General features: G+C 42.5%; 2 protein-coding genes across 4 annotated transcripts; one reads left to right on the top strand and one right to left on the bottom strand.

Annotated features, from left to right (window-relative positions):
* The first annotated feature begins 70 nt into the window (after positions 1 to 70).
* cmtm3 (CKLF-like MARVEL transmembrane domain containing 3) lies at positions 71 to 4,880 on the top strand. Its single transcript, XM_056608317.1, has 5 exons — positions 71 to 293; positions 1,619 to 1,774; positions 1,985 to 2,080; positions 2,373 to 2,502; positions 2,886 to 4,880. Exons 1-5 carry the CDS (start codon positions 171 to 173, stop codon positions 2,912 to 2,914), a joined length of 534 nt encoding a protein of 177 aa, XP_056464292.1. The 5' UTR covers positions 71 to 170; the 3' UTR covers positions 2,915 to 4,880.
* On the bottom strand, positions 3,601 to 21,684 carry cmtm4 (CKLF-like MARVEL transmembrane domain containing 4). 3 transcript variants are annotated; one of them, XM_056608313.1, is made up of 5 exons: positions 21,446 to 21,684; positions 20,920 to 21,311; positions 12,671 to 12,847; positions 7,535 to 7,633; positions 3,601 to 6,769 (listed from the first exon to the last, which is right to left on the bottom strand). In XM_056608313.1, the coding sequence occupies exons 2-5, from the start codon at positions 21,103 to 21,105 to the stop codon at positions 6,605 to 6,607; spliced, it is 627 nt and encodes a 208-aa protein (XP_056464288.1). In that variant the 5' UTR covers positions 21,106 to 21,311; positions 21,446 to 21,684; the 3' UTR covers positions 3,601 to 6,604. The 3 variants fall into 3 exon arrangements, with proteins under 3 accessions (XP_056464288.1, XP_056464290.1, XP_056464291.1); XM_056608315.1 differs by having other exon boundaries at positions 20,920 to 21,160; XM_056608316.1 differs by having other exon boundaries at positions 20,920 to 21,113.
* Positions 21,685 to 21,877: the final 193 nt, after the last annotated feature.

Raw genomic sequence — 21,877 nt, 5'->3', positions numbered from 1 at the left:
GGGGTTCTGCAGATGCTTTGGTGAAGCGTTTCCGCGCTGTCTTGGTTTTCCGTTTCCATCTTCCATATTCCATCAAGTCTCCACTCCCATTTCAGAGCTGAGCATTTTACGCTCTCTGTCTTTCAAGCTGCAGGAGAGTCGATCGTAGAACTTGAAGTAGCCTAGAGACGATGGGGGACATCGAGGCTCCTGCTGCCGGGGCTACCGAGGCTCGACCGAATGTCCTTCTGTCAATCCTGCCGACGAAAGAGTTTGCTCTCTCTCGTAAGGGATTGCTACTTATTGCAGAAGTGGTAAGACATTATCTTAGTGTGAAAAGTCATGGGGGGAATTTCCATTTTTGAGGGAGGATGTAGGGTTCTGTAGGCCGACCAAGACACTGTGTTTATGAAGTAATAGATGGGAAAGTTTCTTTACTATTATTTTGATTTAGCAGTGTGACTGCGCCCAACGTTATGTTAGGTTTAACGGTATATGCAAATAAACGTTTTGGTTGTATTTATTTGGGTCATCCCGTCTTCACAAGGTTTTCATTAGTCAGGGAAAGGGGCGTCACAACATTAACATAGTGTAGTAAACTTTTGGAGTCGGATACTGTGGGGGTGCGACTCTATTACACAGAAATGTGCTCTTAAGTGTAAGGACTGACGACCTTATAAACGTTCCCGATTCCAGATAAAAAGTTATTCGTATTTACAAAGTTCTCATCATAATTGAATAATTATTTTAACCATTAGTCGTATCAGGGTGGGATAGATTTTTTAGTGGGCTGTGTTTATTACTTCTTGAATAAAATAAAAGATTGGAAGGCTGCATTTTTTGAGAACTAACCCCGGGTTAAAAACAGAGGGGCAAGCCCCTTTGCGATGCGTCGTCATGTGATATCTTCTGGGAAGGCTTTTCGATTGCTCGCTCTCTTCGTCTCCCCCTTCTTTGAACTATTTAATTATCATTCTTAAGAATTCAATACTGCAGAGTGACCATTCAGATGTCTTTCTCTCTCTCCGAACCCTACAACTAAAGGCTGAGGGTGGGCTTTTAGGGTTAGGATTTGGTGTTAGGGTTTGAATTTGGTTCCCAGGATGGGCTCTAGGACATGTTACCGCATTGAAAGTGATTGGACCCCTTAACATAATCTCAAGGACACTTCATGGTATACACTTCCACTTTCAAAAATCCACTTTTTAAAATGTAATTATTATTGATTAGTATTTTTGATTTAAGACACTGTCAAACTACCAATACTACCAATAAACACACGTTGGCCTCTGAAGGAGAGAAAGAGGTGATTATCTCTCCACAATGGACACGCTGCGGACACTCCTTAGCTGTTAAGCCATGTAGACAGAAAGTTATGTCAGTCTGAGTTGCTGTAATCTGTGACAGGAAGTGCATTGTGACTCAGAGGAGGGTTTCGCACTTTCTACTTTACAACTACTAATGAAGAGGAGAAGTAAAAACTTTGGTCGCTATTACGGAGAATAATATTATAACATGAGTTCTACATTTTTCCTATTCCTATTTTTGTACATGTAATTCTGTGTGTGTGCATACATGTGTGTGCATGTGTGTTTGTCTCTGGGTATGCGTGTCTCTGTATGCATGTGTTTGCTCTCAGCTCCTGTGTTTCCTGGCATTTGTGTGTTTCGTGGCGTCCACGGCGGCCTCCTTTGTCACGGCGCCGCTCCTGGAGTTCCTGACAGCTCTCTTCCTGCTCTTTGCCTACTCCACCAAGCTCAACCAGCGCTTCACCAGCTTCCACTGGCCGCTCATGGTGAGCGCCCCGCCCCCTGACTGTTGTGGGACCCTCCCGGCCCCTTGGGGGCCCTGGCACCCTGGGGAGAACCCTGACCCTCGGAACCTTGAAGGGGAATGTCTGCTTGTTTCAAAAAGCAGCGTTTCAAAGGGGATTCAATCGCTTTCTCATGACCATGTTTCATTTATTTGTTAAGTAATGAATTAATTTGTTTGTTTATTTTTGAAGGACTTCCTGAGGTGTGTAAGTGCCTCAATCATCTTCTTCGTCATCTCCATCATCTCCGTGTCCAAATACTCAGACGGAGCCTCTAAAGCCGCTGGGGTAATCTACATACAATACATACCTAGCATACTAAATCCACTGTACTATCTATTCTCCATTGCAACCATTTCATCATTTCAGTAATTTTACGTTTATCATGTTTTATTCTAGGGGTGTAGTGTTCTCAGTTTTTTCTTCATTTGGACTTCCTACTTATATATGTGAAGTTCCATTACTGATTACAATGGTGCTGTCATTTTCATACAATAGTGAAGTCACACTGATACGATAGCAATGTCATGCTGATACGCAAGCGTTCATCATAATGACGGTTTCCCTTTTTTCTATGCAGGTGTTTGGGTTCATAGCCACTATTGTGTTTGCTTTTGATTTCTACATAATCTTCAATGACCTGGCAGACTTCTTGAGGCGGGGAGGCCAGCCCAGCGAGGGGCAGCCCGGACACACAGCCCACCCTCGAGGTGAGCGGCCGGGCTTCTTTGGTTTTCACCAATCAATAGAATGACCTTTATTTGTATAGGACTTTTTTTGTATTTCAGCCATAAACTGTAGATCAAAGTGCTCTACATAAGGGTAACAAACAAAATTGTAATGATTCTGATTAAAGTTTTGAACTGATGTTCTAGGGCGGTCCACTTGTGAGCGGATCACTGTATACCATGTTAATGCTAGGTGTGACCAGGTGCTCATTTAAGAGCATTTATTCAAATATCTGCTTTTTATTTTACAGAAGATTGTTTTATTTCAAATATATACTTGGCCAAGTAAGCCATGCTAAAGTTGCTACATGAGCCATGGTTATTTATTTGATTGGTGGGTTTAACCGTTGAACTTTTTCTTGCAGATGATTCCTCAGACGATGACTCGGACTGAGCAGGTGGTCTTCTCGATCACCCACCGGCAGAGAGAAAGAGAGAGAGAGAGAGAGACAGCAAGAGAGAGAGAGTGATGCACCTCTGAAGTATTCCACTGTGATATAATTATTACAGCAGGTGGCACACAAGAGCAGTTATCAGATAAAAAAAAAGTCTTCACTAGAAATATACATATTTTTGAATACCAAATATAAGAAAATAAAAGCAACCGATTATTGTTGCGATATTTAAACCAATTGATAACCATTTTCATAAACACAAATGCAAAGAGCAAACCAATCCTGGTTGGCACTGTTGGGTCTTGGGCGGAAGTCTAAAGCTGTGAAAACATCTTGCAGTTCTGAAACAGTTACAAGAAACAAAATTGGTTGGTACATTAGAATACTGATTTAGTATTACTTCTTACGTACTATGTATCGGTTGTCCACTATCTGCATGCGTTTGTGCTTGTTCATACAAAAGGGACATCTTAGACCAGCTGTGCGTACGTTTATGTGTGTATTATCCTACACAACAGCATCTGTGTAGCAAGCCAATTTTCCAACACTAACCAGGATACATTCCACATCCAACGTCACATCCAGTTTGTTTACTGTAAACAGGAGGACAGCAGGCTGTCTGGTTACAACTTCTGTGTTCATCAGCGAAAGATGAACAAGCGAATGAATAGAAATCCAAGTTTCGAGTTAAACAGATAAGCAGGCTATTTCTATCTGATCTGTTTCTAGAAGTGTTTTAATAAGAGGAAGGACTGCAGTCCACTGTGTGTTGAAACCACTTGCTGCATTATGTGTTGTGTGTCAAAGACACGTGTATGAAATTGTAATTTACATGCATCTGCTTTATGTGTCATGTGTCACTTCGGCCTATAAGTATGTTAGTTACTGGATATGTCACTTGAATGTCCCTGTCCCTGCCCTGTGTGTGTATTTCAGATGTGTTTTGTACTGTGTATTCTGTCTTCAGTGGATTGAACGGTCGTGTGTGTGTGTGTCGTAGCTCTATAGAGCACCACTGAACGGTTTCAATGAAATAGTTTGTTCTACCTCTCTGGTTTTGTGTTTTTTTTAATGAGCAGGTAGGGACGGTAAAGTAAAAAAACATTTTTTTTAGATACATGTCAATGAGCAGGTATGGACGGTAAAGTTACCGTTTATTAATTTTTGTTACACGTTTATCAGCAGGCATACGGGTATATTTCTCAAGGACGCCTACATTTGGACATTCTGGGATTCAAACCCAATACCCCTAACCACTACCCAAATAATGGTCAGAAAATACCAAAATAAATTTTGCATGAGGTTCCAACTGCATTCACCTCACAGAATAATCCTTCGTTTGAGGAAAAAATACATTTCTACCGCTTTCCTCTTTACTTTTTTATTGTGTTAATTGGAGGACATTCAGATTCAATTAGAAATGGCCTCTCTCAAAACAAAATGCTTTCATAAATACATCATAATGATCAGTTAATTGAGTTCCACACATTGTATTTTATAGGCAGAGCTGGTATAGTACAATATGTAAAGGAATATTGTTTCCACACCTAACTAAAACAACCATTTATAGAATTGGAATGAGAAGGATCAAGGATAAAATATTGGAATTTAAGATATAAAATTAATAATAAAAAACAAATAATAGGTCAATGTCAAGACGATATATATATATATTTAATCAACTGAAGATAATATATTTAAATAAACACGTCGTTTTTAAATTTGTATCAAACCCTTTATTAAGAACAAACCAATTCATTTACCTAAGCCTTCACGTAGGTCGATATTGCTCAGTGTAGCTGCATTACCACAAACGACAAGCAGAGAGCGCTAGATTATCCATGTAGCATTTACACCCTTGACCTAACAGCATAAAGACACATAAGCCTCAAAGAACTTCAAAAATATCTGGCATTGAATGATACGATTGTTGACATTTCTCTGTGGATACATCAGACACACAAGAAGGTCTACATTCCTTCCATTATTCTAGCAAAGACTAACTGAATGAAACAAGTTGTGTTTAGTGGATTTAAGTAGGTCACTTAGGAAACCTTTACAATGTGAAGTGTATCTTGTGACTCTAGATAGTTGATGCCTGAAAATATACTGACAGATAATTCTGTTTCAAAGGAGATTCATGTACGGTACTTTAAACTCTTGATTCCCATAGTTACCCGATTATCCATCACTTGGATAATAAACACACACTAATCTGCAACACACACAACGCTAATTAGTTGATAACCTGTTAATCAGTTAGTGAGTTAATTAGTTCCTTTATTAACTGATATAAATTTACTATTTGGGAAGGCAGTTAAATATCTGAGCTTAACGGTGGAGGCACTCTGTGACTTGATGTTCAACTGTCTTTTAACCAGAATGTGTTTATTACCTGGGAAACATACAGCCAGGTGATGTTTTAAATTGTACTGTGTCAATCATTCTGTTATACTCCAAAGGCCCCCGGTTCAACTGTAGTGAATTTCACAACACTCATTAAACTGTAAAGTTGAATCAATGATTCCCCATAACTTCATCCAATGATCCTTGGACTGCCTGTGGATCCGTCCGGCCCATTCTTTTTTTTCATGTTTTTAAAATTTTGATTTTGCAATTGAGAGCAGCTTAATGTAGGAATATACTTTGTTGTGTACAAATATACAACTTTAGGGCAGTCACAGTAGATTTTGGTCTGAGGATTGTCTATGTCATATATTTCATTCTTAAACCAATGAATTCCTGTTATTGCTTTCAGACCCTGTCTATGAAGCTTAGTCTACGAATATTTACCGTAGCTTACATCATCCCTTTACATTTAACCCAGTCAGGAAAACCCACAACAATGACATAAACATACAAACCAAACAACTTCATAAGTGTAGTTTTGTTTGTGTAAAACAAAACACATATCTTAATATCGCTCTTCTCCTATCTCATTCATAACAGAACTATCTGACCATTAGCCAGGAGCTAGCAGTCGTAGTTAGTGAGCATTGCAGGCCCAATGTTCAGTCCAGTATAAAGTCCCTGGAGCTTACTGCTTCAGCGCTGTGTTGTCATTGGACGGCTGTATGTAGCATGACACAGAATAACGCACCATGTAGCCATGTTGCTATACTGTTAACACTGTTAGCATAGCTCTACCCGCAGACCGAAGTTCATCTTACACCAAACTTGTCTCTTCAGCGAAACAAAACAATTAAAAAATATATGATACGAGGCAAAGACACCCACGGTGGTAGCCAGGTAATCAATAAATCAAAGTGATCATTAAGGGTCGTATAAACTGTTCCGTTGCTTTGGTCTCTTTGTACACATCCCCCACACGTAGGGTTCCCTTCACCCCCGCACTAAGTATCTAACAGCTCAGCTTCTTCACTCAACACACACCACTCTGTGCTTGAGTGTTGATTAAGTCTTTGGGTGCATGTGTGCGTGCGTGTGCGTGTGCGTGTGTGTGTGTGTGTGTGTGTGTGTGTGGTATGTGTGTGTAGTCCCCATAAGGAGGTGTGAGGAGGTGAAAGGGTGGAACAGGGAGGAGTCGTCTTGGAACAGGTTACCAAGGTCCTTAAGTTCTCAGACCGTTACACACAAACCATCGTTTCCATGGTACCGGCAGCGGTCCGTCGCTCGCTATATCCCCCCCTGCGGTCGCCGTGGTTACATGCGTGTTCGGGATGTCCATCTCATGCTAGCTCTGGCCGCGTCTCCACCTCGCCGCGAGAGGCCGTGCGCGCACGTGTATACTCGCTGCTTGTCGTTACCCCCTGGCCACTGTCGCCACGGCGCCACTTCCTGACAGCCAGGAAGGAGTTGAGGCCGTACACACACGTGACCAAGAAGCCAAACACCTGGTGGAAGGTAGACCCACAAGTTTAACCAGGGGAAGCAATAGGAAGCATATAAACAACTGATACAAATCCTGAGGTTTCATTCCGTTTTTTCTGCAGTTATTTGTCAAGACTAGACCAGGCGAGACTGGATTTACCCCAGTTCAGACTAAACTACAATGGATAAATATAGAGTTTAAGATAAGCTAAACTAGACCAGTCTAGGTACATTCTGACAAGAGTAGGATCTCTGTTCGGATCTGTGACTCCATCACTACGGTTTTTTATAGCCTACCTGAAAATAAACCTTCTTTAAAGAGGTGACGTTACGCCACCAGGTGTGATGTGGTAAGCCATTACAAGCCGTTTGAAAATCTGCCTTTTCCTGTGATTTATTGAAATCACAAAGTGGGAGTGTCCACCTAGATATATGACGGATAGATAAGTCCACCATCCTAACCAGTGTGACTGAAGCAAATGTTGCTTATCCGTCATAAATCTAGGTGGACACTCCCACTTTGTGATGTCACTAAAACACAGGAAAAGGCACATTTCCAAATGGCTTGTAATGGCTTACCACACACATAGCTGGTGGCATAATATCACCCCCCTACTATGTTTAACATCTTACTCGCCTCACCTCTCTGGGATCCTTTTCTGTCTTTATTTATAGGCTTTAAGGTGTTTTCAATTTGCCTTGTTTTTATTAAGAATTGATATATCTGGTACTCATGTAAAGCGCTTCTTATTCTAATTATTAGGATGATTATTGTCATTATTACTCACCACAGCTGCGATCTCAGCGCTAGTCCCGTGGTTGATGCAGGCAAGGACCAACGAGGCGAGGAAGAAGAAGAGGGTACAAGCCCCTGTGTTGACCAGGTCCTACACACAAAACATTTTAAACACGTTGTCATTTCATTTCCAGCTTTGAATATTGTTTCCAACCATGCTTTTGTCTGTGAATAGAAAGTTGGCTGTTTCTGCTTTGTGTTGTTGTTTGAACACCACATGATGCAAACACACAAATTAATTCTACATTCTTTGCCTTCCTGTATCTTACTGTTGAATCCAGGTCAATAACACTGTGTGTGTGTGTGTGTGTGTGTGTGTGTGTGTGTGTGTGTGTGTGTGTGTGTGTGTGTGTGTGTGTGTGTGTGTGTGTGTGTGTGTGTGTGTGTGTGTGTGTGTGTGTGTGAGAGAGACTGAGTTCGGAGGGAGGGATACTTCCACACTAACACACAGGGCCCTATTTCAACGGTCTAATACGCAAGTGAGAAGCGCCAAGCGCAAGTAGCTTTGTGGGCGGTTCTATGGCGATGTCGCTATTTTACCGGCGCAAAAATGATTCTTGCGCCCGGCGCAAATCTAAAAAGGGTTGGTCTGAAGTAGCCTAATTACCCGTAGGTGTGGTTTGGGCGTAACGTGCAGTAAACCAATGAGAGTGCCAGCTCCCATCCCCTTTAAGAGCCATGAGTGCATTTGAATCTGACGAGTTGATATTTTGACAGCACGTCTGAAGTCTCCGATGAGACAGATGCGCATGAATTTCAAACTTCAAATGGCTCAGTTTATGGCCAAACAATATGGCCTGATACACACTTGAAATAAGTTTTTCTTCCACAACTTCAGAAATACTGAGTCCTCAAATAAATTTTTGCAAAGAAAACAAACATATGAGATGCGGTAACTGTGGTTCTATTTAATGATATACGCAATACATTACAGACATAGTTTCTTATCAGTATTGTATGCATTATCGTTATCGACTTGTGTTCCTAATATGCATGTGTCCCCCTGTTAATATACATTGTTGCCATTGACTGTATTATGCGTTCCGTGTTCAGTTTGCGTGTGTTTAAACAGATGGACGCACACACACGCGCCCGCATTCATGAATTATTTTACACATACACACACACACACGCGCCCACATTCATTCATTCTATTTAACACTCACTCGCGCTAAAACAATGTTTTCTCATGATCAAATACTCATCAATCCTTAAAGTTATGGGCATGTACACGATGTCTGTGTCAAGAAAATATGTGCTTGCTGTACGGTGTTTGCAGATGCATTGATTTAAAAGTGCAACTTATTACCGCTGAATCAGCTGTTATTTTCCCAAATAATTTACCAAGAATGTGTGGCTAGGTAGATGAGAGAAGCAAAGTGTATGCGCGAGGTGCACAAGCAACATTATGCATGCGCCCTAAAATAGCATCTGAACAACGCGCCACTGACTTTAAACCAGATATTTCCTGGTTTGTGGCGCAAGTGGGTTCTGAAACTGCAAAATAGCGGAACACGCCTCCTCCTTTCGCCGAACCGCCCCTTGGGGCGCAAGATCATTCCCTAATTTACTGACGCGTGGCGCAGGAGGGAAAAGAACGCTCTGCGCCTGTTGCAAACTAGCAACGACACATGCGCCAGTGAGAAAGTCAATTGCGCCGGGTGCAAGATAGGGCCCACACTCTTTGATCTCACATTGCTCCCCAGTGTGTCACCATCTCCTTCAGACCTATCAAATATTCAACACACTGTATTATAACTATTTCAGTTGAAATACTACAGTTTCATATTCCTTCAGTGTAACATTTTCAAATATACTACTACTACTGTAGACCGCAAAGAAATATAAAATCTACGAAGGAATGTGCAGAGAAAGGGTAAGAGCAGGATGGTGTCGTGAGTTTGAAATTGTGATTGCACAAAATGGTGTAGATGTTGTTACTTTAACAATTATGTTGATTCCACAGTGATGTTTTTAGTTTAGTTTGTTTGGAGGATGGTTAGTTGCTTGTACTGTTACTGAACTGTTATTTCACTTCCTGGATGTTTCTTGGGGTGTGTGTATGTATTTTTCTGTGTGTCTATGTTGGCCTGGCAAGAGTTAATGATCTGTCTGAATGGAGAACAAATCCCGTGATCCCATGCGTGACTCGTGACTCGAATCATTATAGACACCATCTCACATGACACACACACACACACACACACACACACACACACACACACACACACACACACACACACACACACACACACACACACACACACACACACACACACACACACACACACACACACACACACACACACACACAAAAACCAGTATGGATAGAGCAGTGTGTTTGTTTGAGTGTCAATGTATGCTGATGTATGCCCCTAAGCCTTCTTTTATTCTTAATTTTGACTGTCAAAATGACTATGTTCTTCTTGAGATACTAGTGCCCTCCTGTGACTAAAGCCTTCCAATCAGAGAGCTAGCATCATGGTTTAGTAAGTAGCAGGTGGTTATTTTGCTGTAGAACAGGATTGTCTATGCACTCCACCCATCATTACACCCACCAGACCGGCCCAGCCAGTTAAAAGCTTCCTTGTTCCAGGCTTCCCAAATGCGTCCAGCCTAACAGGGTTAAGTCACAATGTGAAGGTTTGGTGGTACTGGAGGGTGAGGCGTGGTGTAGGCCCTACTGAGCATCAAGAAAGGCTATCGTTCAGATTAGAAGAGAGTCTTTCAAACCACGGGCCCTCAACGCACAAGAGTCCACTGGGAGATTGAGAATGACCCACAAGCGAGCACGCACAACAACAAGAAAAAGGATTGAATTTATTTAGTGCTTTTCTAGACACTCAAAGACGCTTTACAGTGAAGGGGGGACCTCACACAGCAGCTTTAGGTGGAGAGTGAGGGAATTAATGAATCAGCCATTATACAGGCTGAACAAGCACGGCAAACACACACCTAGCCTTCAAAGATTGTTCTAATCATACCTGAGTGGGAGAATAATTAACTACAGATATCTTATTTCATTGTAAAATATGGAAGACACCTTCACACACAAACTGAAAAAAGTGCTTTAATAGGAATGTTTTGCTGTTTCGGTGTCTTTAACTTTAATAAAAATGAGGAGGAGAGAGGCGGGTCTAGGAGTAGGGTTTGCTGATGAGTCATCAGCAAACTTGATGATTTGCCTATTTTTGCCTATTTCCTGACTTCTGCAACTGTCAAGGGCTGATTATGGTCCCACGTTCACGAAACGCAATGACCACGCAGACGCTTTGACGCAGTCGTGAAACTTTATGGTTCTGCGTCGGGTTTTAGTAAGTGGACCAATCACAGCCCTTGCCTCTGCGTCGCCTCGACAGAAGGTTAACATTTTTGGGAGGTGCACTTTGCGGTGGATGCAAGGAGGGTCCGCAAGGACGTAATGGGTCCGTAACCCCCTTCTGTTGCGTGATCGTGGGACCATAATCAGCCCTTCAGTGTGCAAAAAAATATGTAGGAGGGGTGAAAGCACACATCCCTGAGGTGAACCTGTGGAAGAGTTGAGCTCTTCAGAAAGGACCGACTCTTACAGATTGTGATCTATGCGTCATAACATCTCAAATCCAAGCAATAATGTTAAATCATGTTTAAATCCACACCGTCTTGCTTCTCAGCAAGAACGTATGGCTGTATAGTGTTGAAAGCAGAGGAAAATCTATAAAAAGAAGTCTGGCATGGGACATGGGGCTCTCAAGGTGGGGATACAGGCTATTCAGCAGCGTCAGAGTGGCGTCCTCCACACCTCTACCAACTTTATATGCGAACTGCATAGGGTCTAAGGACCCCTGCATCTGCACATGGATGACCTGCTTCATCCCCTTCAATACCTTCAGATATCTATATCATATAATATATATTATCACGGCCAAAAGCTGTGTGTGCCCCCAGACGATATTATGAATCTCAACAGACTGCGTCAGGTTCTCCAACGTCTCTGGTTCTTCCACTTCCACATCAATCTGAAGTAGACTGATCCGCGACATGGAGGAGATGGGATTGTTGCACGGCCCATTATGACGACATATAGGGCCAAATTCAAAATCGGAGCGTCTGAGCTTTCATTTTTCAAAGGCGGAGCAGGATACCTAGTGCTCGTTTTACACCTAACGCCATTTCTAGCAACTGGGGGACGATAGGCAGGCTAGGGAAACTCATATTAATGTTAGAACACCAATCAACTTGGTTATGGCATTTGCATTTCTGAGTTCCCAGACAGGGGTTGTTGAAATAGATTTGTGAGCTGGGTTTGCACAGCTTGTTTTTTTGGTTTTTCACAGCAACGGTGATAGTAACACCTGGATGGTGCCTTTTCAAATGTGTTTGCATGTTAAAGTGCTGTACGTAGACACGGAGAGCCCTCTCCATAGCCGGAGAGCCTGTCGGAGACCCTCTCCGTAGCTTACGTGCGCATCCAATATTTTTTAACTATCCGTCGACGTCATGGATCTATTATTGGTCGACGCAACGGAGACGGCAAGGGCTGTGATTGGTCCCCTAACAAAATCATTTCCTGAATCACTTCTCCGGTTTGACTTTGCACCTTAATTACTTTGCTCATTGTCTACTTTGCACCTTAAGGACCAATAAAACACCAAATAAGATTTGAAAAGCTTTGGAAGTGTATTTGCAACACTGCTCAAATGCTTTGTAGTGAACACATAAGATCGATCAGGCGGCGAATTGCATTGCGTATCCGACATCCCAACGGAGAGCTGCTGAGGGGTCTCCGTAGTTACGGAGTCGGATTACAGAGTCGGAGTAGTACACTTTGGCTAAACGTTCCGGGTGGAACTCCGACTTCAAGTTTTAAATTCCGCATTGCAAAACAAGCCTTTACATTCGCCATATTAACGCTATGTACGCCACATTTACGCACCGCGGTACACCTCTGTAACCGCACCGAAGTGCCTGTACCGTGACGGTTCGGAACAAATACGTGTATCCTTACACCCCTATCAGACACACATTCTTCTGTCTGTCTGTGTGTGTGTGTGTGTGTGTGTGTGTGTGTGTGTGTGTGTGTGTGCGTGTGCGTGTGCGTGTGCGTGTGCGTGTGCGTGTGCGTGTGTGTGTGTGTGTGCACCCGTACCGTGAGACTCCAGTTGACGTGGGGCACCTTGATGTGCAGGTTGAGGCTGAAGATGAAGAGGAGGACCCCGGTGACGACGAAGGCGCTGCAGCTGACAAACTCAAAGAAGTACACGCCCCCACAGGGAGAGCACAGCATGATGGTCTCGATGCAGATGAAGCCCAGCAGGGCCAGCACCTAGCAGGGGCAAGAGAGCACTCCACATTATGAAGAGAATGAGACACATCTAGCATTGATGTAACTAGCTACAGTCAGCTACTGTAAACCTAATCTCAGTCTCCTCCGTTCATTAGCTCTATGTGGCCATGTGACTCGTCCTGAACAGCTTGATACGCAGAACACTAGGTCATCATGTGACTCGTCCTGAACGTCTGATAGAGAGCACTAGGTCATCATTTGACTCGTCCTGAAGGTCTGATACACAGAGCACTAGGTCATCATGTGACTCGTCCTGAACGTCCGATACAGAGCACTAGGTCATCATGTGACTCGTCCCGAACGTCCGATACAGAGCACTAGGTCATCATGTGACTCGTCCCGAACGTCTGATACAGAGCACTAGGTCATCATGTGACTCGTCCTGAAGGTCTGATACAGAGCACTAGGTCATCATGTGACTCGTCCTGAAGGTCCGATACAGAGCACTAGGTCATCATGTGACTCGTCCTGAACGTCTGATACAGAGCACTAGGTCATCATGTGACTCGTCCTGAAGGTCTGATACAGAGCACTAGGTCATCATGTGACTCGTCCTGAATGTCCGATACAGAGCACTAGGTCATCATGTGACTCGTCCTGAACGTCTGATACAGAGCACTAGGTCATCATGTGACTCGTCCTGAAGGTCTGATACAGAGCACTAGGTCATCATGTGACTCGTCCTGAAGGTCTGATACAGAGCACTAGGTCATCATGTGACTCGTCCTGAAGGTCTGATACAGAGCACTAGGTCATCATGTGACTCGTCCTGAAGGTCTGATACATAGTCACCATACAACTTGTATTGTAATCTAGGTATTTATACTAGACTATTAAAAAATGACATAACATTTATTAAGCTGGTGCTTTGGTCCAAAGGGACTAACATTTAGTGTACTATTCAACGATAAAGATATAATCCCCATAGTGGAAGATTCATTCGAGTACATACAAATCACCAAAAGCAAAATGCCTCAAACGGTGCAATAAAGAAAAACTGGGTCACATTCAGAGCAATGTGAACAGATGAGTTTTCAGCCTGTGGCGTACGACGGGTAGGGTTTCAGCTGTCCTGTACTGTGGGGCGCCTCTTCCACCATTGGGGAGCAAGGACAGCAGACTTTCGAGAAATCCTGTAAGCCCTGGATTGGTCAATAAAGACCTCTTCTTGATAACATGGTGGTCTTTACACAATTAATCAACACTGTGTCTCAGACTTTACATATGGATAGGCTGACTGTGAGAATAGATTAAAACTACCGGTACTTAAAACTAGGTAAATAGTAGTGGAGCACCCAGGATTGCTCTTGAAGTTGCGGCAAAATTTGCCAAACACTTTTTCCAGACCACAGCCACCCCAAATCTTTCGGACCCCTGCAACAGGGCCTGGGGGCCTCAACCCTTAACAGGACCTTGGGGGGCTCGACCTACAGTATTCCTAAGGTTAAGATGCGCCCACCTTTCCAGGGGCCACATGCCAACAAGGCAGCACTGAAACAACATCGAAGTTACAGACAATGACCGCATGAAGAGGCCACTAGGGAACGGCTAAACTGGCTTTGGGAAAATTTGTCCAGCCAAGTTCTGTATACAGTTCTGATAGAACTATGAATATCCTTGCAGCAGTGAAGATACGGGATATTAATGAGCTAATGAGGGAATTGTGAATTCTCAGGTGATTAGAAGGCTGCGTTGATAAAATCAGTATGATAATGACGACAACTATGAACGGCATAAGGATATGGCAAGGCTATCAGACAATGAATAAGAACGGGAAAGAAAGATCATTCTGAGGATCTGAATTAAATTAAGATAACGTGCTTAACTGTTAATTAGGAGATAATGGATAGACTAATGAGATGATTCTGGTAGATGATTACATTATGAATAAACCTGAGATAATTAAAAATAGTGAGAGAAGAGAAGATTGAAAGATAATAAGTTGTAGTTGGAGCTCTGCATCCATCTCGCTCTCTCTCTCCCTCTAGCTCTCCCAATCTCCCTCTTTCTCCAGCTCTTGACCACAGTATGAGAGGAATTCTGCTCTCCAAAAAGACACACACACATTACCGCCATTCTCCACACACACACACACACACACACACACACACACACACACACACACACACACACACACACACACACACACACACACACACACACACACACACACACACACACACAGACAGACAGACCAGTTTAGCCCAAGTCCGGTGACTTTGTACTGAAGTTGGTGTTAAATACATTTTAAAGGAAAGACCCAGAGATAATTAAGTTTCTCTTCATGGCTGCACTGTTTGACTTCAGCCCTGACAAACATCAAATCAACAACCTTGTTTAAACTGTGCATAAATAGTCGAAAGCTTTCAAACATAGATATATGGGTAGGGGGAACCTGTAAAAGCTGAAAAACATATTTTTTCTTCCTGATATGTACCAATCGTGTTGTGTTGAAGTGCTGCTTAGATCCTTTTGCTGCAAAAATTGAAATGTAGTGAAACGTCATAGTGTGTGAGACGTGAAATAATGTAGATAATTATTTATCAACCTCTATGTATCGTATTACATTATACTACTGCTGGTAATACTAACCAGCAGTAGTCCCCCAGTAATTCATTCTTACTAATCTTACTAATACTAATCTTGCTTTAGGAAGGACTATTCCCTTGATAAAGCCCCTTATCAATCTCATACAAAAACTCAGACGCCTGTCCACACACACACACACACACACACACACACACACACACACACACACACACACACACACACACACACACACACACACACACACACACACACACACACACACACACACACACACAGAGGATTAGTTTCACAGGACGCCAGTTGAGGTCTTTGGTCGACCATCTGTTGTGTTACTGACACAGACACACAGTCTGACATAATAATTACTGCAGTGTTGAAAATGTAGCCCGTTAGCAGACGGTTTCATGCCAAAGTGACTCAGTGACATGGGGGGTGTTTCATCAAAGTAGCTAACGAAGGCGGCGCTTAGTTGATTAAGCCATGTTAGAACTTACACCAACTTCCACTTGAGGATAAAGCCATTCCATCAACCCAATTCAGCCGTACCTTGCTCAGGTTAGTTCAAACCAGGCTAACGTTAGCTTGGATTACGCGCACTCACAAGATATGTAGCCAGCCCAGAACCGTGAATGTCTAATCATGGATCAAATGTCCGATAAGGAACGAGCGGGATCTTTTCCAGCGGTGAACAGAAGCTGCTTGTGGAGGTCTATGAGGAGTACAAGCATATAATAACTCAAAAAGGAACACTGTCTGTAACCATTAAAGAAACAGGGAGGCCGCCTGGCAAAAAAATCACTTATCTGTTGAATGCATAAGTAGTATTAAGCGTAAAAAATTGTTATTGAAGATTGACCATGGTTTTGTAATCAGGGATAGTCTTGAGGGAACATGTCGTATTTTAGGATTACTGGAGAAATCAAAGGACTTTTCATGCCATTTGTTTTCCATTTCCTTGAAGAGATAGGCCTAGTAAATATGCAGCCAGAAAAAAATATTCTAAATTGACTAACCATAGTATTTATCTCAACAGAAGTGGTATCGGATGACAATTTCCCATACAGCAGTGTCTTTGTCATTATGACAAAGACTTCACCATCAGTAACATTAATATTCACATAAAGTTTACCATGGGTTTATGTAAGTTATATTTGGGTTCTAGGGAAATTGTAAGACACATTTATTATATAGAAAGTAAATTGTTAGGCCTACTTTCTCTGACATAAAGGGAATTACAAAAATAAGCCAACGCCAAGAATTCTATGACATACTCAGGACTCGAACTCAGGCCGCCCGCATCACAGCACCAGCGCTATACCACTCACCCAACTGCTGGTTCCCTATTGTGCTACAATACATATCTCTATAAAAATGTGTTGAGAAAATATCCACGGTAACAATAGATAGCAATTCATTTTATTTTTTTATTTGCATCAATTAATCTTAGACCCCTAGTGAAAATATAGGCTGTTTTTTCTTCATATAGGCCTATGTAAATTTATGACAAAATCATAAGGCCTAGATTGGCGGAACCTTCTGATGGTAGGCCTACACCTGTTTCAGACTATGGACGAAGTACCGATCAAGTAAGCTTGACCTTCTTTGATAGGTCCATGAGCCTGACAGTTAGCCTGCTACCGACCAGGTTAGTTTGCTTGGATAAATTGCCATGGTTACCTAGCGGATATTCCCTCATGTCACGTTAATGGAACGGAACTCTAACTGAAAGTAGCGAGGCTAAGCAAAATAAGCCCGGCTTTAACTTTAGCTTGGTTGATGCAGGGCCGGCCCTGTACACCTGGGGGCCCTAAGGAGGATCATTTTGGGGCCCTGCTTTGTGGTTGAGTAGTTTTGCCAAGAACAAGCAACTGTATGCATTCATAACCCTTACGTTTTTTATCCGTACCTCTTTGAACATGGTTTGCCACAATTATTTTACTACTTATTAAGTATACTCACTGAAACAGTCAAAGTAAAGCTTACACACTTGCCACATTTCTACTTTTACTTTACTGTCTGAATGTTGTGAATGTAGAAAATGTTCTGGAGCTTTTCTTTTGTTTGTTGTCCATGCATCACACATTGTTTAATTGCAACGTAGTATAGTAGAGCAATAAGTGTCTGAAAAAAGTGCTAAGCAAAATAAAGGTAAATCAGTTAATATGTGTCTTCAGTGATGTTTAGTAAAGTAATGTCAATTAACAGGGCAACGCTCTGCTCGCTATGGGAACGGGGGGCACAAAACTCAATCTCATCTAGGGCTACCAAGGGGCTAGAACCGGCCCTGGGGGAGAGAGCGGGAGAAAGGCGATGTCGAACAAAGGTAGCAAACTTAATTTAGCTTCGTCATGTACCGTATCGTCATTATTGCGGTTGCCAGTTTGGGATCAGTCAAACCAGCGCCTGCGCTGAATCAAACATCATGCTCCTTGCTTGATGCCCTCTCAGCAACACCGAGCATTACATTAACAACATGTGCATGGTTGCCAGGTCAGTCAGAATCAGGTTCTTAGTTCCACCATTGTTTTCGTAAACTAATATGAGCTATATGTTTATAATGTTTCCTTTCTTGTAAAGTAAATTGCTTTGTGCAAGTTTATATATATATATATATATATATATATATATATATATATATATATATATATATATATATATAATTATAATTTTTTTAAATACAGCTCTGGGTTGATGGAATACCCCTTAGGTGACTTAATAACAAAAATTAGATGTGTGTTATTAAAGAGCAGGTATGCATCTCTAGGATGCCTACATGTTCGACTGCAGACTTTGGAGTTTAAACCAGGACCATCCTCTGGGAGACACAAACTTCCTAACCACGAGACTACCCGTTGACCATTACAGTAGCCCGCGCAGTACAATAAAGTACCACAGGAGAATGGTCGGTCCACATAGACCAGCCCTAGATAAATAATTCCTTGTCAGAATATGCTTGACGTACTGTACATTCATAATGAACGCAGGACGAATACAAAGGAAAGTGGTCATACTGTGTTTCTATCCTGCCCTTGGTAGTCTAGATCTTCCCAGTGCAGTGAACCCAGAACCAACTCTAGGTATTGGCCAGTGCCTTGCTCGAGGGCAGCTTATACCTGAGGAGCACCAGGTGAATACCCCCGACAGACCTGGAAAGATACAAAGGCTGGATGCAGAAAGGCGTTCAAAGACAGTGGGGCTGGAACTCATAAGCTCTCTATTGGTCACAGTAGAACTGAGAGACTGCACGCTTCAGAACAACTCTCGTACAAAGCCTCATAGTCGTTGATGATCAAAGTTGTCACAATGACAATTGCGATACAAGTTCAAAGCAAAAAGACTAAAACAATAATACATATATTTCCTGGATATTTGTGGATACATTTCCAGTCAGTATTTCTCTACGGATTTAATGTTTGCCAAAGCAAAATAGACTAGATTTGCCTAGACCAAAACTGGCCCAGATTGATTGGACCAGACACGAACAAATCAAGAAAGTAAAGAACAAACCTAACCAGAGAAGAAGAACAGAACAGAACAGAACACAAAGTCTGTCTCTATTAAAGGACTCGTCAACGTTTTGGTAGCATCTGGCATCTTCATTATTGTACACTCGCAGGCAGCGAACATAACCTGAATAATGTTAGTGCTGAGAAGAGTATAACTTGACCATGTCTGCTGATGAACAGCTAGCTTAGCTGACATGGTCCAGCACCCGTTGGATTGGTGACAGACAACGGGTGGTCTGGGTTAGACGGCCCAAAACAGATACAAAGACTGGACCGGGGGGTTGGGGCAAAAACACACCCTGCTCAGGTTACTGTCTTCTGGTTGTGGGAACACAAAGAGTCCACTTAGCCATTCTGAACCGCAGAGAGTAGGCCTACCTGGATCAATTGCTGATAAATGAATGATATCAACTGAAGTCCTGGACTTCATAAGCAATATTGAATAACTACCAGGGTAGAAATGCTGTATGTATGATTCTTCTACTACTACTGTCTACTACACAAGAAAGTAACAAGAAAGTAAAAAGCATATTAAATCGGACAAGCCGAGACTGACACATGGAACTAATGTAACAATTCCAATCGTTTTTAATGTCTAGAAAATAGCTAAGGTTCCAAGTGTGAAATGATCATGATTAACTTGCATACATCATACCCACCATGGAAGCATGATTATACAGTAATATGCTCATAAACTCAACCAAACAACACTAAAGCCAAAACCAACGAATGGGCCGATAAGAGAATCCAATGAGCACTGTAAATGCAGGAGGGTCAATTTTCCATATGGAAATGTAAGCGTTTCTCGTGAGTTAAAACCCATGCATGGAGATATCCGTTCTGATGTTTGACATTAAAACGCTTTTGTTCATGTCAATGTCAGATGACTCACATTAAATCATAAATGTCAATATTGGAACAAGTCGTCATACCTGACCGACAAAAGTAAGCCCATGTCTGCCTATGAAGGTAGAAGGAGGGGAGCGATTATGATCATTATTAATAAATCCTTTTAGTTATATAACTATCATATTTACAGTACACAAGTTGTGCAGGCAGTAGAGGCAGAATGACGACGGAAATAAAAAGACAAGCGTTTACATAGAGCAAACTAGACCATTCATGTGTGGTCTCAAGACAAAGCGAAAGCATAAGATCAGCATTGCTGATACAGGGCTTTTATATAATATGATATCTGATGGTGAGTGACGATTCCATTCGATTCCATTTCGATTCATGTGGAAATGTTGTGTGAACACTCTCCAGGAAATGTCTTTCCCAACCTGAATTATTTACATTATCGTACAGCTTAACATATAACTCTGTATGCTGTTACACACACACACACACACACACACACACACACACACACACACACACACACACACACACACACACACACACACACACACACACACACACACACACACACACACACACACACACTTCCTGCATTGGTGAATTATAATAGTTATTTGGAGAATTCCTTCTGCTGTGTCATGGTTTTGTTGTGTATCCAGACATCTGGTTTAGGTGAAGTGGTATAAAACTATGTGCTCTCGTCTCCTGTGTCTTCCAAGTCCAACCACAAACACACCGAATCCTGAGAAGAGCCTGTTGTCTATTACATTTTCAATTTCAATTCCCTTGTAGGAAAACATTCCCATGTTGTGATTAGTTAGAGTGGAAAGTAACTGATAGTTATTAACAAATGAATGCCCAGAGTGAAGTTGTGTAGGCCTACAGAGAAAACTACTCAACTAGTAGTAATAAGTGTGTAATAGATTGTGATAGATGAACATATTATCAAACGAAACCACACTAAATCACAAAACTTTAAGAGTGAACGAATTATTTTACATATTTGTGCAACAGGACAAATTCTAGTATGTCTAGAAAAACATATGTGCAATACTTTAACCCTATAACAACATAACCGGTTTTGTCATTCGTTATCTTAATGCCACGCAAAATGCTCAGAGGGACTTGACTTACCACCTCTACCACCTTCAGGATCCCCAGGTACGACCTGAGGTACTCCAGGTCACACCTGATCCCCCCCAGCAGGCTTCTGGCTTGCACGGGCTCGGTGGTGGGCTGGTAGGGGCTGCTGGCCCCAGAGATCATTGACGCGTTGGAGGCCTCGCCATCCAAGCCCTCCGCCTCCGCGCCAGTCCGCATGGTGCCTCCTTGAGGAGAGTGATGGTCACAAGGTGCACGGTAGCCTACAACTCGACTGCAGTGGAAGAGATCGGTAGGGTCCGGTTTAAAGACACTTATTAACTTGCATCGACGCTATGGCGAAGGCTTTGCGTTCGTTGCGTCTGCTGTTCCATAAAAGCAGGGAGAGGAGCAGAAGAATGAGGATATTTTTCGATAGCCTTCCCCTGCGATACAAACAAAAGGAACCCCCGAACAAGGTTGTAATTGTTATTAAAACGTGTTGTGCTGGATAAAGAGGGTTATCGCTGCCGATTGAGCTCCGAGGCAACCGCTTAACCTAGAACCGCGTTACACTCACTTGTTTGCTTCCAGTGTCACTCCACTATGGACGGTATCCTGGGCACCTCGCTATCGAAACTACCTTTGAGATATATCCGTCTCCGATGTGTGTGAAAACACACTCCATCCGTCCAGGAGGACCGAGAAAACGCGCCTTCCTACACGGATAAAAGAGTCTGTGTGTTAACTTATTGTTACGCACAACGAATACGTTTACTTGGATTGATGTGAAGCAGTCTTGTCTCCGCCCCAAACCCCGAGCATTCTTGTGTGTGTGTGTGTGTGTGTGTGTGTGTGTGTGTGTGTGTGTGTGTGTGTGTGTGTGTGTGCGCGCGCGCGCGCGTGCTTGTATGTGTGGATACTTTGTTCAACGTGTCCAAACAGCTTCACTTGCTCGCAACTACGTCGACAACAGTCCTGTCCACCGCATATCTCGGTCGTGCGTGGAACA

This window comes from Gadus chalcogrammus, chromosome 14 (assembly GCF_026213295.1).
Source record: "Gadus chalcogrammus isolate NIFS_2021 chromosome 14, NIFS_Gcha_1.0, whole genome shotgun sequence".
Lineage (NCBI taxonomy): Eukaryota > Metazoa > Chordata > Actinopteri > Gadiformes > Gadidae > Gadus > Gadus chalcogrammus.
The sequence above is the reverse complement of the archived record's forward strand: the minus strand, read 5'-3'. Positions and strand labels throughout refer to the sequence as shown.

Excerpts from the sequence above, each read along its gene's own strand:
- cmtm3 (XM_056608317.1), top strand. The coding sequence starts at position 171 with ATGGGGGACATCGAGGCTCCTGCTGCCGGGGCTACCGAGGCTCGACCG. Across the intron at positions 294-1,618 it reads TGCTACTTATTGCAGAAGTG|CTCCTGTGTTTCCTGGCATT; the intron begins GTAAGACATTAT and ends GTTTGCTCTCAG. Across the intron at positions 2,503-2,885 it reads ACACACAGCCCACCCTCGAG|ATGATTCCTCAGACGATGAC; the intron begins GTGAGCGGCCGG and ends TTTTTCTTGCAG.
- cmtm4 (XM_056608313.1), bottom strand. The coding sequence starts at position 21,105 with ATGCGGACTGGCGCGGAGGCGGAGGGCTTGGATGGCGAGGCCTCCAAC. Across the intron at positions 7,634-12,670 it reads ACGTCAACTGGAGTCTCACG|GACCTGGTCAACACAGGGGC; the intron begins GTACGGGTGCAC and ends TTTTGTGTGTAG. Across the intron at positions 6,770-7,534 it reads GCGCTGAGATCGCAGCTGTG|GTGTTTGGCTTCTTGGTCAC; the intron begins GTGAGTAATAAT and ends ACCTTCCACCAG.